Raw genomic sequence first — 19,582 nt, 5'->3', positions numbered from 1 at the left:
CTTCAAAGTGTAAGCCAAAATCAACACTGCCTCCGCTAAGTTGCCTCCTGTCAGATATTTATTTGCTCACAGAAACAAGAAAAGTTATGAACATATGGAAAGGCCACATGAAGAATATAAATTAAATCGACTTGTTCTTTCCTGCCCATCACCCATTCATTCTTGATAATGGATGGTTTTCCTCCCCATACGGTGGCCAAGGCTGAGAAAGGAGTCCACAGACTGTAATTGCTGCTATTGCTAAGACTGACTCCTCTCTCTACCTTATAGGTACCACATCTGCGTGACTGTACTGATCTACTTCCTGCCTCTACTGGTGATCGGCTACGCGTACACTGTGGTGGGGATTACACTGTGGGCCAGTGAGATCCCTGGTGACTCCTCTGACCGCTACCATGAGCAAGTCTCTGCCAAGCGCAAGGTGAGCAAAAGCCAAGTAGGCATAGCTCACCCTGGCACTGACAGTGTGGGCGGCTTGAAGCCCCAAAGCCATAAAGCACCTCTGGACCTCAGAAACAGGAGAGAAAATCAGGGCCTTCCTTCATGCTCATGTGTACATGTACACAGTCATATACAGTCATACACGTGTACAAACCCTCATATATATATACATAATTATACACATATATATATACATAATCATACACATACATTCATTCATATATATACACACATCATATTCAATAAATACACACTAGCACTCATATACATCTATATATCCATATATAGACACTCTTACACATACACACACATAAACATTCATACACATGTACATATACACACAAAAACAGACTCATACACATACATATATACACACACATACACTCATACACATATGCACACATATACAGATACACACATACATATGTACACAGAGACACCCATACACATACACACAAACACCCATACATATGTACACATGCACATACAAATGCTCATATATATATATATATACACTCATGAACATTCTATACATATACTCATATGCCATACACATCTAAGTACACTCATACACATAAATTTATATATATACATATATATCACATGTGTACATACTCATATACAAACATGTAAACTCAAATATACACACTCATACACATACATACTTATACACAGAAACAAATATATACATATATATGTATATATACACTCATGTGTATTCACACAATCCTTCATATGCAGACACTCATATACATTCATATACACACTAACATACACACATACATATATACATGCACATCTATGCCCATACATGTTCATATACATATACACATGTGATAACATACACAAACTCATACACATGTATAATTTTCATACACACATGCACATATGCATACACCTATACATACACATATATACTACTCAACTACATACAAGTTTTACACACACACATGCCTATACACTTGGCCTGAGAATTTATAAGCAAGAGAAATTGGTCTTCACGGCTCTAGAGGCCAGGAGTCCAAGACCAAGGCAGAGTTTGGTGAGGGCTCTTCCTGCTCATGGCTCACACATTAGAAAGGCAAGGGAGCTCCAGGCCCTCTCTTATTAGTGCTTTAATCCTGTCTATAAAGCTTTGCTCTCGGTGGCTAACTGCTTCCCAAAGGCCTATGACCTAATACTGTCACATACCACATGTCACTGGCGGCTGAGATTCAGCATATGATGGGGCCTGACATGAACGTTCAGGCTCCTGGGTCTCACAGACCTTTCTCCAACCCTCTTTAAACACAGGATGTGCCCTACAGGAACTCTCCATTGCTCTCCCTTCTCCTTCCTCTGCTTCAGTCTCCAGACGAGACACCTTCCCCAGCCCCTTCCTCCCCTGGCCCAGGCCTCTGCTCCCTTCCCTGTGCCTTCTCTCTTGAGAACCCATGTACGTCTCACTATCTCTCCCCTGTCTTCCCTACATATTGACCAACAGGTCACATAACAGCACACCACAGTCCTCTGAAGGGTTCCTGCTCCACCCTCAGCTATAAATCTACAGGGATTCATCCAGGAACCTTTAATTCCTAACAAGTCCCACGTGATAGCAACAATGGCAGTCCCGGGCCACACTCCGAGAACTGTAACCAGGATCCTTAAGCCTGAGTGTCAAAGGTCTTTCAGCCTCCTTAGAAGACGGTATTATAAACACCTCTGTTCCTACCCACACTGTACAGAGACAGGGAGAGGAGAGAAGCCACCCCACAGTGCTGACAGGCCTGCTGTGCCCTCTCCCCAGGTGGTCAAAATGATGATCGTGGTTGTGTGTACCTTCGCCATCTGCTGGCTGCCCTTCCACGTCTTCTTCCTCCTGCCCTACATCAACCCAGATCTCTACCTGAAGAAGTTCATCCAGCAGGTCTACCTGGCCAGCATGTGGCTGGCCATGAGTTCTACCATGTACAACCCCATCATCTACTGTTGCCTCAACGACAGGTGAGCAGACCATGCTCTCACACCCAAGCCACACCCAGCATGAACAGGGAGTGGCGGGTCTGCAGCAAGCTAACACACATTCGAAGCCATGCCCATCGGGGCTCTGCAACACCATGAGCCCAGATTGAGCTGGTTTTCTTTTCCAAAACAAAAAAACCAAACAAACCAGGTATCTTTAATTTCGTGCGTGACATGATTTGTTTCCTCACAGAGGTGCAAATCTGTATGTGTGGGGGGGTATCTGTGCTTGCAGGTGGAGGTCAGAGAAGGATGTCAGATGTCCTGCTCTGTCATCCCCCACTTTATTCCCTTGAGACAGGACTTTAACTAAACCTAGATCTAGGCTGGCAGCCAGTAAGTTGCAGTGATCTCTCTGTCTGCACACCCCACCACACGCATGCACATCTGGGAAAGTACTGTACAAACATACCTGGCTTTTTGCATGGGTTCTGTGGATTTGAATCAGGCCTTCACATTCGTGAAGCGAGCCCTCGAACCCATTGAGCCATCTTCCCAATGTTTAGTCTTCTGGTTTTTAGAAGTTAGAGACTACATTAGCGGGCTGGGGGCATGTTGGGACTCTTGCACGTAAACAAGCCTGCACACTTGATGGTTTCCTCACCCTACTGTTTCATCGGGGTCATTTCCTAAGACTCGTCTTGCATGTCCAGGAACACAGAGTAAGCAAAGAAGTCAGGGTTTCCAGGTAGAGAGCACCAGGTAGAGACACCAGGCTACAGTGTACTTGTCACCCAAAGAACCATCCAACCCCTATCCGGGGAAGGATGCAGAGATGAGGTGGGAATAGAAGGAGACGGTTAAGCTTAGGCGTACGTGAATGACTCCCTCTTGAACTTGTCTCTGCCCACCGTCTGTCATCCCGCAGTTCTGTCTCCTAAGAGCTTGATGGCCTGGTTCCAATTCTTTTGGTTAACTCTCCTAGCATCTCTGTAAGTGAAGATGATTCTCCATGTTTAACCAGTGAGGAAACAGTAATAAAACCTCACTGGCAGTCAAGGGCTGTGTCTTGATACATACTTTTACCGTGAGCCCAGTGTGTTAGTTACCTTTCTATTGGCTGAAATAAGACACCATGGCCAAAGTGACTTATGAGGAGAAAGGATTCATACAGACCTGTGGTTCCAGGGGAATAAGAGTCCATCGTGGCAGGGAACTATGACAGCAGAGAGTATACATGGTGGCAAAAACAGCTTAAGAGCTCACATCTCCAACAGCAAACAGGAAGCAGAAAGCAAGCCCGGAATGATGGAGGCTTTGAAATCTCCAAGCCAGTGGCATATTTTGCCTAGCAAGGCTTCACCTTCTAAGTCTATCCAAATAGCACCACCAACAGGGGACCAAATATCCAAATGCCCAACACTTTGGGGAACATTTCTCATTCAAACCACAGCCCCTGGCAACGGGTTCAGTAAACGCACACAAATTCCTATGGTATGGGCTGGTTTTCGTTGATGTTCAGTTAACCCAATGTCTTCTGTCTACCTGCCTGAGGAAACAACCTAATTCTGGGACACCCCCATAAAGGCTTTTATTGCACCTTGACAGCTGCCCGTGTCCAGATGTGAATTCATTTGCACTTGTAATGACACAGACCAGGCCTGGGTAGATCCCACGTTGAGGAGCTGACACCGTGGGCAGGAATGCCCTCTTAAAGCAGGCCATCCCAGGGCTCACCTCTCCTTCCTTCCTCTCCAGGTTCCGTCTGGGCTTCAAGCACGCCTTTCGCTGCTGCCCCTTCATCAGTGCTGGTGATTATGAGGGGCTGGAAATGAAATCCACCCGATACCTCCAGACGCAGAGCAGCGTGTACAAGGTCAGCCGCCTGGAGACCACCGTCTCCACTGTGGTGGGAGCCCATGAAGAGGAGCCCGAGGAAGGCCCCAAGGCCACACCCTCATCCTTGGATCTCACCTCCAACGGCTCCTCTCGCAGCAACTCCAAGACCATGACAGAAAGCTCCAGCTTCTACTCTAACATGCTGGCCTAGGCATATTTCCAAGGCATGGCCTCTAACCCATCTTGTGTTGTTTATTCATGGAAGCCTTTGATTTGGACTTTGTTGGAAATACCCTAGCACTGGGGCCTTTGGGGAAGGGTCACAATGGTTTAAGGAAAATGTTCCATGCTGTATGCAATCTGGATTCCTTCCTGTCTTTGTCAACCATCCTCCATGCTGGTGACCCAAGGCAGACTAGTAAACTTCTATAAAGTGAGAAGGCCATCCTTGCTTTCCCCTGCAGCCATCCCATGATTCCTGAAATGACTTCATCTGCATGCAAGGTGCTTATCTGGGGAGGAATTCTGCAAGGCACCTGACCTATTTGTCTGGAGCGTCTGTCTTTCTTCAGCGAAGTCAGTCTCAGCCATTCGTGGACTAGCTCACACCACTCCAGCCTTCCACAGGACAGTGTGAGCAAAAGAAGGTGCCACCTAAACTGCAATGAAAGCTCTACCCCCACCTAAGCACACGTGAAGAGAGGACACCAGCCATTGTGACACGCCGATGTTTCAGTCCATTCAAACATCACGGGCTTGACAATACTGGATTCTTCTGCATTGTGTCCCCAGTGCAACCAACACGGACTGAATACATCTACACAGGCCAGCTGATGTTCTAACCAAGAGTCAGGAGATCCCTGCCAGGCTATCTGAGCTTCTTTTCCTTCTTTGCAAAGCATCAGAACTGAACCAAATACTCTTAAGTGTTCCTTTGAATCTCAGTGTTCCCTGGTTTAATGGTGTATATAGTTCATTTTACCTCTCCCTCTCCCTCTCCCTCTCCCTCTCCCTCCCCCCCTATCTCTCCCCCCTCTCTCCCTCTCTCTCCCCCCTCCCTCCCTCTCTCTCTCTCTCTCTCTCTCTCTCTCTCTCTCTCTCTCTCTCTCTCTCTCTCTCTCTCTCACACACACACACAAACACACACTTTTAAAAAAAGCAATGGCAGCCTCAAAAATACCAGGGGTGTCAATACTTAGAGATGGGTGTGTATAAATATCCCCCCATTGATCCAAAAGGCCTGCTTCAAAATTTCCTTCTCCAGGAAGTTTCTCCTCTTTGACAGAGCAGAGAACTTCACAGGAAAACTTGATGTCTCCAGCAGGCTGCATCCCAGCGCTGAGAGCAGCACTGAGGAGGACAAGTGTGTGGACTTCCTGCTCTGGCTGTTTGCGTCTTTGTGCATGTTCTTCACTTTTTGCTGCACACAGTGGAGAGTAGGGAGGCTGTCCTCCAGAGCTACACTCCTGGAAAGAGGAGCCTTGCGTCTTCTCTTCAGACTCTGAACCTTGCCCTCCTGCTCCGCTTTGCCGATCTCTGTCTATAAGAAGTTAAAGGATCCACCAATCCGAAAGGACACTTAGTCTGCCAAGAGCCAAGAACTGAAACTTCTCATTCTGATACAGCTTCAGGGTCCCCGCAGGTGAGCATGCTGTTCCTTTCTGTCTCAGATGTGACTGGAAGTGAAAGCTTCATGTGACATCCGTGAGCATCCTCATGGTTCAGGTAATTGGATGCACAAAAGCTCTGTCCATCGTGTCAGAAAAAACAAGGCCACCACCACCAGGATTTATAAATTCTGCCAGCCTTGTTGAATCAAACCTTTTGAGGACATCAGCATACCTGGAGAAGGCAAGGTTTATACAGAAGTAATATAAACCAGAAAAAAAGAAAAGGAAAAGAAACAAGAACCATATTCTGCAGAGGATTATGGAAAAGTTTAATAAACTAAGTAAGGGCTGCTGAATGAGAACCTATCAGTTGAAAATAAAGTGTAGGAACAACAAAAGCCAATGCCCAGATTTTATATTATACTTCCAATAAGAATCTTGCTATGTGCAGATGTAAAGAAATGTGGCTATGAAAAGTAGCCAAGAAGAAGACACACAGCATCTTATCTACAGAAGAGAAGGTTAGGGTAAAGTTCGCAAGGATGTATGGAGTGTCTGCTCTGGACTTTGCCTAAACTGAGGACACACAGCTCCTTCCACCCTGAGGAGATTCCTATGCCTGACGTTCCTGAGGCACCAGTCCTGGTGAAGCCAGCCTGCTCACCAGGCATGGAGGCATTGAGAAGCAGATTCTTCCTAGGATTTTAAAAGCTGACTTTCAACTTGGGGACTCAAGCCAAGGGGTGGGGCTTTCAGAGAACCTTTGCAATGGCAGTTCTCTGAGGTAACTCTGAAGGGAGACGCCAGTCAGCCCAGGGTCCCTAAAGGACTGAGATGAGAAATTCTGTTCCATGTGTAGTGTGAGGGAAGACAAGGTGGCCCGGGCTTCATGGATATGCTGAAGCATCCCTCAGAGAGGACCAGAAAGCTCCCCACCACCCCTGCCCCAAAGACCATTTAACTTGTAGTGATGTTGTCAATTCCAATTTGTGAGAACACTGTGATTTGTGCTCTGTGCTTGGGTCTCTTATTGAAATGTGTTCGTGTTTATCTCCTGAGTTTTCTTGATGGACCCTCCACTATCTATAGGCTGGGAGATACCATGGGGCCATCCTTCCTGCATCACCTCCAACCTGTGGGATCCCAGTGCCATGGTTCCTGTTAGGCACGTCCTTCTCCTGCCACTGCTCTTGCCTGGAGAGGAGCTCTGAGGTCTGCCCCACACTCAATGAAACTGAAGGCTGTGGGAGGACCTTTATAGAAGGAACACCCTTAGCCCTTCAGCAGAATGCTGAGACATGGGGCTGAGTGGAGTTCTGGGAAAGGAGAGGGCACGGGAGAAAAGAGTGTCTGTAGAAAGGAGTCATTCCTGGGGCATCTGTGTTTGAGGCCTGGGATCCTGGAAAGAAAATCTCATGCAAATAAAGTATGCTTTGGCTATCTCATGCTTTTGTCCCTTCTCTAGGGATCAGGAACCCTGCTGGGGGTGGGATAGGACAGTGATGGGAAATCTCACAAATTTCACAGCCAGAAGGATGAAACCCAACATCTACTCCATGCTAGGATGGCATGGGTTTGGGCTGCCAAGATCTGAGATATGGTTCCAGACTGGGAAACAGGAACTCGGGGTGGTGTGGCGACACCAACGATGCCACCCATGAAATACATAGGTGTCAGTTCAAGCTGTCCATGGAGAAGATGACAAGGCAGTTAGATGTACAAGAGATGTTCTAGAGGCAAGGTCAAGGCAGACCATATGGGAAGAGAAGAGGGTCAAGCCAGCAGCACAGTGGGAGAAAGGGGAGAACTCTAGACCACCACATGCATGGAGATAGGGTATGGAGGTTTGAATGAGAAACATCTCCTATGGGCTTCGGTGTTTAAACGTTTAGTCCCTTTGATGATTTGTATATGTTTGGCCCATGAATTGGCACTATTAGGAGGGGTAGTCTTGTTGGAGTGGGTGTGTCACTGTGGGTGTGGGCTTTAAGACCCTAGTCCTTGCTGCCTGGAAGCCAGTATTCTGCTAGCAGCCTTCAGATGAAGATGTAGAACTCTCAGTTCCTCTTGCACCATGTCTGCCTGGATGTTCCCACCTTGGACTAAACCTCTGGACCTATAAGCAGCCCCAATTAAATGTTGTCCTTATAAGAGTTGCCTTGGTCATGGTGTCTGTTCACAGCAGCAAACCCTAACTAAGACAGTTCCTTACTTTAGAGTGTGCTATTTGGGAAGGTTGTAGAACGTTTCAGAGGTGGAGCCCTGCTAGGATGTACATCACTGAGGGTATCATGATTCTAACCCTCTGAAACTATTAGTCCAGATCATGGTCCCAAATGACCTTTTTGTTCTGTAAGTTACCTTGGTCATGGTGTTTTATCACAACAGAGGAGTAACTAACGAGAAGGGGAAGAGAAACCCAGTGCATGCAGACTACTCAAGAGAAGCTCACATTTGCTTTAGCAGAAATTGTCAAGCTGGCACCGGGCATGCTCAGTGCCTGCCTAGAGAAGGGGTCCACACTTGAATGACAGGCCCATAGTGCTGCACCTGGGCTGGTGGGAGTGGCTGCCAGCCAATGGCACTCCTCACCCATATTTTTCTCCAGGTAGACCTGTGCCATACAGCTGCAGAACTGCTGCAACAGCTTTGGTCCGGACCTCTACATTTGCAAACATGGCAGGAGACCCCCTGCAGATAGGAAAGCAGTGGTAATCACTGTGAGCACTGACAGCCTGCTCCCCACTGCTGGGACACCTCCCTCAGGCAGTGCCACCAAGGGAGCCACGAAATGTTGCAAACACTTACTATGTGGGAGAGAGAGGGCAAGGGGGAAACAGATACAGTTGTCCAAGGTATTCAAGATGAACAGTGAAGATGTTCCTTTTAAAATTAAGACATCTTAGAGACAGTTCCTTGGATAAGCTTCAAGGAATCCACAAGTCCCCTTCAAGATCCCCACCTCTCAGGTTCTCTCTGCAGGGTGGGGGAAGGCATACATAGGACTGTCCTCTAAAACAATCCTTAACTCTGTGATGTCTAACAAAAGAAGCTGTGGGTTGTTTCTAAGAGAGGGGTGAACTGCAGGGAAACAGTTTTTGGAATAAAATCATACTTTCTCTCAGGTATCCCAGTGATTTAAAGCTTTAGATAAAACCACCGGGTTCATGGTAAAGGGGTGTGCTCTCTTTTCTCCATTGAAAGACATGCCCCTTGAATAAGCAGTAATACGCCTTAGTTATAGGTCAACAGATAACTCAAGGTATGGAAAATAGATATGGACACACAAAGATGTTTTCATTTGTTCCAGCAATGTGTGACAGGCATCTTAGAAATATCCATCCCAGTAGCTAGAGCAGGGTTTGGTAATACTCCTCCCTGAACTCCTTCAATCCTTTTGGTACAAAATAATCGGACCTCCTCAGTGCTGAACCCTAGTGTGATAGTTCAGTCAAGGCCTTGAGCACAGGGGGATGAAATGGACACATGTGGAGAATGTCCTTCCCCATCTTCCAGGGTAAATGGAACATCTGACCCCACAGGCAATACGCTGACACCAGCACTGTTACTGTAAAATTATAAAAAATAAAAACCTGTCTTTTGTCCCCCACTAGGTCCAGCACCTCAGTGCTCCAAGATATCTGCTAGAAATCTTAAGTCTCTGACAGCAAAGCCTCTCACCCGCTTTGCTCCATCCCATATCACACTGCCAAAGGCCTCTCTCTGAACCTGGCAGTAATCTCTCTACCTATCTAGTTCCCAAGGCAGGTTTCCATGCCAGAAACACACATCCCAACTCCACAGTGGCCCAGTGTCTCTAGCCTCCACATACTTTCTTACACTTAAATGGCTACATGAAACAACACACAACACAATAACCTTTGACCCAATTGATAAGACATAATTGCCCACCTAAACATACAAAGCCCTGTACACATCCATCCCTTAAGAACATTCATAACGACCTGTAAAGGTACAGTGTGGAATCTTAACATCAGCTTCCATGTTGTCCTGCACTACTCTGTCTCCGACTGTCTCTTCCTCCTCCTTTCCATCCCAGTCTCCTCCTCTTCCTTCAAACTTTTCTCCCGCCCATCCTTCCTTCTTGTCCAATGACAGGTCTCCTTCTATCCTGTACCTGCCTCACCTGTATGATGACATCATCCCACACAGAACTTATTTCTACCCAGTTCAGGAGAGCAGAGGGGAGGGAAAGAGGCCTAGGTTCTGCAGCCTCATGAGACAGGGGTCACAGATGTCACACTGGCTTCCCTCTCAAGCAGCACAGCTTGGGAGGAGAAAGGATTGCTGATGAGCAAGAAGTGACAGAGGACATCAGAGGCAAATGCTGGTGTTGCCCATTTAACTAGCTCTGGAGTCCATTCAGGGTCAAGCCTGGGCTCTTTGTACTTCTTTTCCCCCTTTTAAAAATTTTGTCTTTAATTTCAAAAATATTTTATTAGATATTTTAAAATGTGTACGTTTGAACCATACTCACCCTTCCACCATCCAGCACTTTCTAGAGCCACCCAACTACCCTAGCCACCCAACTTTGTGTCCATACTGAAGTCCTACTCCCATCCAAGAGGCTATTGGCAATTGATGAGTGCTGGGCTGGGAGAGGGTGAGTCAGTTCTCTCTATGAGTACTTTCTTTGGTGAGTCAACCACACTCCAAGGGAGGACCACTCATCCAAGAACCCCTTTCTATTTCCAGTTGATTATGTTCTCCACTCCTTAATCCAACACAGTTTCTGAACCTGAAATACCCTTCCTAACTTCTCCTTGCTGAAATGTCACCTTTCCTGTCTCTAATACAGAACTGGACATCTCTGAGTCCCAGTTCATGACTAGCCCCTAGTCATGTGACAGTATTAAGTAAGGAAAGAACTTTAGGGAGTAATTTTCCCATAAAGATGGTGCATTTATGGTAGGATTTGTGCCCTTATAATATGACCTATGAGAGAGAGAGAGAGAGAGCGAGGGGGAGAGAGAGAGAGAAGGAGACATCACCAATCCAACCATGACACCACCCCCAAATCACTCCATTTCCAATCCCTCTCAAAACTCCAACCTCATGCAACCCTACCCCCATTCCCAAGTCCTTTCTAAATTGATTCCCAGGACAGGGCTTCAGTGTTAGTCTTAAAAGAAGCAGCCGAAGCAAGGATGACTGTGAAGGTCTATTGCAGGACAGTATTATTAACTTTGCCTACTGCAGTGATAAAACACCCTGATGAATGCAGCTTAGAGGAGGAGGGGTTTGTGTTGACTGACAGTCAAGGGTGTAGCCCATCATGGTGGGGAAATCCTGGCTGGTGGCAGGAACTTGAGGAAGCGGGTCACACTGCACCTGTAGCCAGGAAGCAAACACAATGAATGCCAACGCTCAGTTCACGTTCTCCTTTTTATTCAGCCTTGGATCCCAGCCCGGGGAAATGGTTAAAGTGGGTTTTCCCACATCCATTAACTCAGTCACAACGATCCTTCACAGAGTAAGAGACAGAGTGCTCAGTCATGATGGGACACCATAGTACTCTCTCCTCCTGGCCAAGGCCGAGGACATCTTGGAAAAGAGGGTAGAAAGGACATAAGAGTCACGGGATGGGGAGGAATGCTAAGAATTGTTGTCCTCTGGACATGACATGACTATCACACATTCACAAACTCACACCAGCTGTGGCTACCTGCACAAGATCAAGCTAGCCAAAATCCCAGCATAGATGGGGTCGATGATCACCAGCCCCCAGGCCTTATTAAGGAGCTATTGGCAGCTGATGAATTATTCTTTTTTTGAGGATGTGGCCACTGAGAGAATTACCATCATATAGGGGATGGCCCTACACCCATGCACATATGGGCAGAAGAGAATGGACTTAGTGGGTCTTTAAACAGCTATGAGTTAGAAAAGGAACATATGGGGGGATATGGTGAAAGTTGGAGAAGGGATAGGGAGATAGATATAATTATATATCATATGTATATATGTATGAGATTATCAAGAATACTTTTTTAAAGCTAATCCCTCACAAACATTCTCAGGGGCTAGCCATAATCTAGAAAATTCCTCCCAGGAAACTCTTCTCTTAGGAGATTTGAGATTTCAAGTTGAGAACTGATAGTAACCACCCAATAGCCACAGTAAATTCAGAAGGGTCTTTAGCCATCACCGTGAGTGAACAGCATTTCCCCTCCATGTTCTCCTCATGCTTAAGACCACTTTAAATGCTCCCCCCACATGCCCATATAGCCTGCATTGTGTCTGTGTATTCCACAGAGTAGAGAAGGCAAAGCTACGTCTCCCTCAGCCTTTGCCTGACAAAGTAAAGGAGTCATGTTAGTGAAAGCGCCGGATGGCTGGTGAGCTGGACACTAGTCTGCAGACTCCAAATGTTGAAGGACATGGCTAATCCCTCCCCTCTCTCCATCTCAGATGAAATATGTTAACAAGCATTGCGCTGTGTCTCTGGGGCCAAGCACAGTAGGTGCATTAGCAAGATCTACCTCCACATGAAGTCAATGTCACTGTCCTTAACATGAAAATAATGGGGCATAGTTGAAGTAAGCTGTCTGAGATCCCACTGATGAAACACAATTCCCACTGACACCCAACTCCAAAGCCCTGAGTCTGAGTCCCCTTTATTCTTCATAGTACCATTTCTCTTCAAGTTGCCATAGTCTGGTTGGGTCTTTCCTCCCCAGACAGATTTTCAGGAAGCTAGTTCAGGAAGTGGTGTTTTCAGAAGCAGCAAATTTTTGTAGGATCAGAAGAAGAAGATCCAAAGAGTAAACTGTCCTTGTGGCTATAAATGTTCCTACAGTCAGGCAAGCTATGCAGCCAGGCCCTGATCATGGTGTTTGGAGAGAGCTCAGCAAATGTGTCCTGCTGAAAGTAATCTTGGCACCTTCAGTCTTGGGTGCATAAAAATTCCTAGATAAGGCATTTCTTTGGAATATAAAGGTTTCTTTGCAATAAAAATGTCACTGGGAAAAATAATACGTTTACAAGAAGCAACTTGGAGATCTATGCCCTCCCCCTCAGGCTAGGTTTTCTTGGGTACTGGAGGCATTGAGGGGTAAAGCAGGGACCTCTTGATTGTCTGTGAGAATTGAGCACACTAAAGGGCTCGCTGGAGCCAGGCTGTACTGGAAGATCACCCAAGAGGTTGTCCAAATAGTTTCTGAATCAGGGAATAGGGTGAAGTCAGAACTCAAGCAAAGAATCCGAGGGCACCAGGTTAATGATTTTCAAATCTTGTAATCATGGTGGAATGAAAGGGTTCGCTATAGTCTAGATTCCTAGCTTCATCCTCAGAGTGTTTGGCTTCGTAAGTCACCACCAAGCCCAGGAACTGAATTTAGTGAGCACATCAGTAGTTACTGTGCAGATGACCCATGGGACTAGTAGACTGGCTGAATTAAAACAAAAAAATGGTTTAGAAAGTCAGCAAGATAGGATTCAAAGCAAAGAATAAATTGTAACCAGGGAAATGGTGCACATTTTTCCTAATACAGGGGTTTGCCTCTCTAGAACTAGGGACTCAAAAGCCTGGTCATGTGAACTTAGTTAGGAGCAAGGTTTCAGGTTGGACACCACAAGACAGAGGGGTGCAATAGGAGGAGGCATGGGAAGGTGGGGTTACAACACAGTCCTTCTCTATCCCATGTGGCCCATTTCTAATTTTTCTTCCAACATTTCAATATTACCCCTCTTATACAAAGAACCTCCATGTCGCTCACCTGCCTCCTACCCTATTTTAGCCTTCCTTTGTGAAGGTTTACAAAATCAAAATGGATGTGGAATCTGCACTTTCTAGATTCCCAGACAAACACTATAGTCATGAACTAATGAGACCCTGATCTTTAAAGTCTATCTGACTCAGAGTGGAATTGTTTGGCTCCCCTACACTCTGTAACAATTCTCAGTGCCTTTTATGGTGTACTAAGGTATATCTTTGCTGCTGTGATTAAACACCATGACCAATGCAGCTTATGGAAGAGAGTGTTTATTTTGGCTTAAGGTTCCAGAGGGAGAGCCCATGATGGTGGGGAAAGCATGGCACCAGGCAGCTGAAAGATCAAGTCTTCAGCCACAAACATGGTGCAAACGCAGTGAACAGGAAGTGGGGTGAGGTTGTAAACCCTGCAAGCCCACCCCCAGGAGTGCTTCCTCCAGCACAGCTCCAGTTGTTCAAGACTCCACAGCCTCAGACAGCATCACCAACCTGGGAACCAGTGCGTGTGAGCCTACGGGGGATTCCTTATTAAAACCACCACAGACGTTTCATTTCTGTGCCATCCTAAGACTCCAGTCTTATGACCATGGTGGTTATTTATAGCTTTCCGCTACACTAAACTTTGATTCGTGTCCAACCAAGGGGAAGGTCTATATATCATAGCAGTGTTGCTTATGTGGACAGCGAAGAAAAGAAAACAATAAAAAATAACCAAGACAAATGCAGTTGGAGTAGGGCACATTTCCTTTTTACAAGTAAATAAAAAGCACTATAAACCACAACGGTCCCCAACATCATCCCTCTTCAGATAATGGTGCCTGAATCTCCTCACGACATGAATAACATCAGAGCTGTGCTTCAGAACCGGGCTGTACAATGACAACAAGGGTAATTGTGACATGTCCTGAAACTCACCCTGACAACAGACACTCACCAACTCTGTATAAATGTTCCCCTTATACTTCATGACTTGTTCACCAACAGAAAGGCTACGCTGGCATTTCTACACCCCGGAAATAACTACAAAGGTCACTGTGACCAAAATGTAGGGAGCTTCCTCTTAGTCAGAGGACACCTGGCCTTCACCCTTTCCGTCTTGGACCCACACCACAGTGCAACAAGATATGTGCTGGGCATCAGGCTGCAACATGCACAAAAAGAGCCCAGATTCCCATAGGAAACAGCTTTCAGGTTGATGTGTCCTGGTTGGTTTTGTGTGTCAACTTGACACAATCTGGAGTCATCCGAGAGAAAGGAGGCTCGGTTGAGGAAATGCCTCCATGAGATCCACCTGTAGGGCAATTTCTCAACTAGTGATCAAGGTGGAAGGGCCCAGCCCTTTGTGGGTGGTGCCACCTCTGGACTGGCGGTCCTGGGTTTTATTAAAAAGCAGATTGAGTGATCCAATAAGTGGCATCTCTCCATGGCCTCTGCCTCAGCTCCCACTTCTGGGTTCCTGCCCTGTTTAAGTCCCTGTCCTGACTTCCTTTGGTGATGAACAGCCATGTAGAAGTGGAAGATGAATAAACCCTCTCCTCCCCAGCTTGCTTTTTGGTCATGGTGTTTGGTCACATCAGCAGAAACCAGAAAACAATCTGGGTCTTTAGTCTTAAGACAAAGGATGTCACCAAAAGACTCAGGAGCCAACAGCAGTGATCTACTTTTAGAAAATGCCACTTAGAGTGATAGACCCTCTCTAGTTGGACTTGACCTGGGAACTAAGGTGCAGGCCAATCAACGGTCACCAAGAGTCGATCTGAGAGGGGCTGAAGTAAAGATGTAGACAGAGGAGACCTGAGCAAGGGAAGGCAAAGGCGCTAAAAACCAGGAAAGGGTCCATAGGATGGATCGGTACATAAAGATGTCTGTCATCATCAAGGCCGACCTGAGTTCAATTCCCGGAACCCATGTGATAAGCAAGAACTGGTGCTGCCAGGTGTTTTCTGACCTATGCACATGTTTACAAGCTGTGATGTGCATATGAGCACACACACGATTTAAGAAATCAAAATCAGGGAAAACTAAGACCCTGTCCTCATTAGGTTTTTATTACTGTGATAAGACCATGACTAAAAGCACTTGGGAAGGAAAGGGTTTGATCAGTAGGTCCTCTGCAGGGGAAGAATACTGGCTTGCTCAGCTCGCTTTCTTACAAAGTCCATGGGTGGCACCTGCCCAGGGATGGCATCTCCCACAGTAGGCTGAGCCTTCCGACATTAATCATCAATAAAGAAAATGCCTCCACGGATACGCTCACAAGGCAATCTAATGGTGTCCATTCCTTAGTTGTGGTTCTCTCTTTCCAAATCACTCTCATTTGTGTCAAATTACACTCTCAAAATTAATTAATTTAATTAATTTAGTTAATTAATTAAAACTAACCAGCAGAGACTCCCATAACCAGTTCCTAGGAACTTTACATAGGATTTCCAACAAACCGGAAAAAGACTGGGGTGTTTCTATGGAAATTGGTTCATTCTTGGGAATATTACAAGTCAAGCCAATATTACAAGTCAAGGGGCTCTGTGCATGCCCCTTACCCAACTGGGGAGATGACCGTGCGATGTTCCCTGTCAGTGGAATGGTTAAGTGGCCCTGTTGAATATTTCTTGAACTTGGCTTGGTTTACCAGTCACTGGTCTTGACTAGGTCTGCTAGACACAAATGCAGCCGGGTCTACTACCTGGTAACCATACCATACTCTTTCTTCACCCACTTACATGACCAGCCTACATTTCACCATGTAACCTGTCTTTACTGCCTGTGTAGCTGGAACGAAGCCCTACCACAGCTACCAAGACGTAGCTGTGAAGTTCCTTAGTTACCTCATCTTTACTCCCTGTTCACTTAGGCAATCTGAAATGGTCTCCTTCAGATTAGCGGGGGCATTTTAGAAACCATTCATCTCTGCTTACAACTTAGTCTGCTTAATTAGCTACATTAGGTAGAAGAGTATGAGAAAGGATAACAATGCCTCATGCGTGATCCTCAAAGTGGGCTTCATGGGAACCAGTAGGATCCTGCAGAGACTGGCTTGTTTGCCTCAGAGCCCAGTCCCTCCTCTTCACTAGACATCTTAGCTATCCATACTAGCTGCAAGCCCTCTGATTAACCATCCACAATGTCCCAAGCCTTGGCATTTTAACCTAATTCCTTCTGACCCTAAATCTGTTTTCGCTGTATCAAGATCTCAAACTAAATTAGTGAGGACAGATGAGGGAAAGAAGATAGACCTAAGAGTTCAGTTCAGTGTTCTGCAATTGGACTACCCTGTCCGTAGGGAAGAAGGATATTCCAGAGGGAAATTTAATACTTCTCGTGTAGAGTTGAATGGTGGAGCCATTCTTGGAAACAGAGAACATTATGATACTAATGCCATGGGGAAGGTTGAGAAACATAAACTTCATCTTGAGCATATTGAAAGTAAGGTGATAATGAGACATCAGAGGAAATGCCAAGGAAGAGTTGGAGATGCCGGACTGCCGTTCAGTAAGCAGTCTGACTGAGAACAGCAGTCACCAAGTCAATGGCAGATGGCAGATGATGCTTTAGGCATGAGTAATGATAGTCACCAGCAAATCCCAACAGCTGGGTAGAGGAAGAATCAGATCCACTACAGCAGCAGTTCTCAACCGGTGGGTGGCAACCCCTTAGGAGTCGCCCAAATCACCGGAAAACACAGATATTCACGTTACAATTCATAACAGTAGCAAAATTACAGTTTTGAAGTAGCGACAAAAATAATGTCATGGTTGGGGGTCACCACAGCATGAAGAACTGAAATAAAATGTCACAGCATTAGAGAGACGAGAAGCAAACTGAGGGGATGTGGTGTCATCCAATGAAAGGATGTGTTTCAAGAAGCTCTGAGTGTGAGGACTGACAACTAGAACCAGCGGGGAAACAGTGCCGGGAGGTCTGTGATGAAGATCTCAGAGCTGCACTTGATAAGGGCTGTGGAGACGGACTCAGAAGATAGAAGCAGATCATGGAGAATGAAAGGAAGAGTGACTGATAAAGACAGACAGACCCAGAGCCAGAGAGATGTCTCAGTGGTTAAGGGCATGAACTGCTCTTGCAGAGGACCTGGGTTCAATTCCAGCATCTACACGACAACTCAATATCTGTAACTCCGGGGCCATAGGACCCAATATCCTCTGCTGGCTTCCAGAGGCACTACATACACATGGCACAAACACTTATATACATAAAATTAAAAATAAGTATACATAAACAACAAGAAAGAAATACAGACCCAAAGCTACAGAATCCCTAATTTAGGAGAAAATGAAGAATGTGGTATTTAGGAGCAGGAGAGATGGCTTAGCACTTGAGAATGTGTTGCTCTTGCAGAGGACACGGGTTCAGGTCCCAGCAGCTGTGTCAGGCAGCTCGCAGTGGCCTGTAACTCCAGCTCCAGGGGAATCAGCAGCCTCTCCGGCCTCTTACATTGCATTCATGTACCTGTATCGATACACATATCCATACAACTTAAAAAAAATCAGCATCGAGACTCCGCACGTTCTCCTCCAGAGTCTAGCCTGACGAGGTAGAGTCTTCACCCCTCCTCAAGGAAACTTCTCTTTGCAACAGACAGAGACCATTAGAGAAAACCACAACCAATCAATATCCAGGGTTGTGGAGCCCAGTCCCAGTGGATGCCATCTACCATGTCCTCCCATACTTAAGGCTCAGGAAACATTTCAGAAGAGGGGGCAGAAAGATTGTAAGAGCCGGAGGATCATAGACTTTGCTGTGAGCCTGGGCCCCCTAGTAACATCAGAAGCCGTACCCATAAAGTCTCACCTACAGGACCAACAAACATGTCACACTGGACAGAGAAAAGTCCACCAGGCCTCGACCCTACACAAAGAACCTCAGGCAACTGAGTAAATCTGGGAACAAAAGAGGTGGTCCTCCCCAGGAAGAGCATCCCGACTGGCTGTCCAGTGTCAGATGGCCAGCTTGAAAAACAGACACACAAGTAACATTACATGGACTCAACAGGTTATAATTAGGAATATATATAGATGTAGATAAAGATATAGATATAAATACATACGCATCCAATAACAATTGATCAGACAGAGGCCACAGATATGAAGGAGAGCTGGGAGGGATGTGTGGCTCTGTCAGGATTAGGAGGGAGGAAAGGGAAGAAGAAAATGTTGTAATTAAAATACAATCTCACAAATTAAAATTAAATCTCAAAATAAATATATATATATCTGGATGTGGTGGCGTGCACCTTTAATCCAACGCCTGGAGGCTCTCTGTGGACTCTCAAGCTCTGTGAGTTTGAGGTCAGCCTGGTTGATATTGTGAGTTCTGGGTCAGCCAGGGCTACAATAGCGAGGTCATATCTTAGCAATAAATAAAGAAAACAAATAAAGAATTGTTTAAAAATAACACAGTAGCTAGAGGGAGTGTGGAGTCAAGGACAGGTTTTTAATTTGCATTTGCTGGTCATATCTTGAACTTGCTTCCTTGCCTGTGGGGATGACTCTAGAGATAGCAGTTGAAGTTTACAGGAGGGAAAGGCAAGAACTCTTGGCCAACCATTTCTGGGAAAGCAGGATGCTGCTATGCTGAGCACAGAGGGAACAGAGGAGACAAAGGGTGAAGGCAGCTCAATGGAAAACTGTCAGAAAAACCTCCCTGGATGATTGTTTCAATTTTCTGAGAAGCAGAAAGTGAGGTGTGCCGTGGCTATGGCCAGAGGTTGCACCGCACTCTGTGAGCATAAACTGGTGGGGATTCCCTAGACTCCATGAGTCAGCAGGTTCAGGAGGTACCTCCAAACCCTGACAGACCACAGACGGATGCTGATTCTGGGACCAGGCTTTGAGAACCATGCCATGGTTCTGAAGATACCCATTTTCTGACCCACCTGAAATGCGCTTTAAAGAGTGGAACAAAGTGAGGGGGGAAGAGGGAGGGCCCCACAGATAAAGCCATCTACCCCCAAGACTGACAGTCTGAATTCAAGCCCCAGAAACCACATGTAGAAGCGGAA

General features: G+C 46.1%; 1 protein-coding gene across 1 annotated transcript in view; it reads left to right on the top strand.

Annotated features, from left to right (window-relative positions):
* The window catches only part of Tacr1 (tachykinin receptor 1), a 161,252-nt gene extending 153,976 nt beyond the window's left edge, over positions 1 to 7,276 (top strand). Inside the window, exons 3-5 of the mRNA XM_032906306.1 lie at positions 271 to 421; positions 2,228 to 2,424; positions 4,141 to 7,276. Coding sequence (XP_032762197.1) covers positions 271 to 421; positions 2,228 to 2,424; positions 4,141 to 4,432 — 640 coding nt within the window. The 3' untranslated portion in view covers positions 4,433 to 7,276. The remainder of the gene's footprint in view (positions 1 to 270; positions 422 to 2,227; positions 2,425 to 4,140) is intronic.
* The last annotated feature ends 12,306 nt before the right edge of the window (positions 7,277 to 19,582 follow it).

This window comes from Rattus rattus, chromosome 6 (assembly GCF_011064425.1).
Source record: "Rattus rattus isolate New Zealand chromosome 6, Rrattus_CSIRO_v1, whole genome shotgun sequence".
NCBI classification, from domain to species: Eukaryota; Metazoa; Chordata; class Mammalia; order Rodentia; family Muridae; genus Rattus; species Rattus rattus.
Note: the sequence above shows the minus strand (reverse complement) of the source record. Positions and strands in the feature narration are given on the sequence as shown.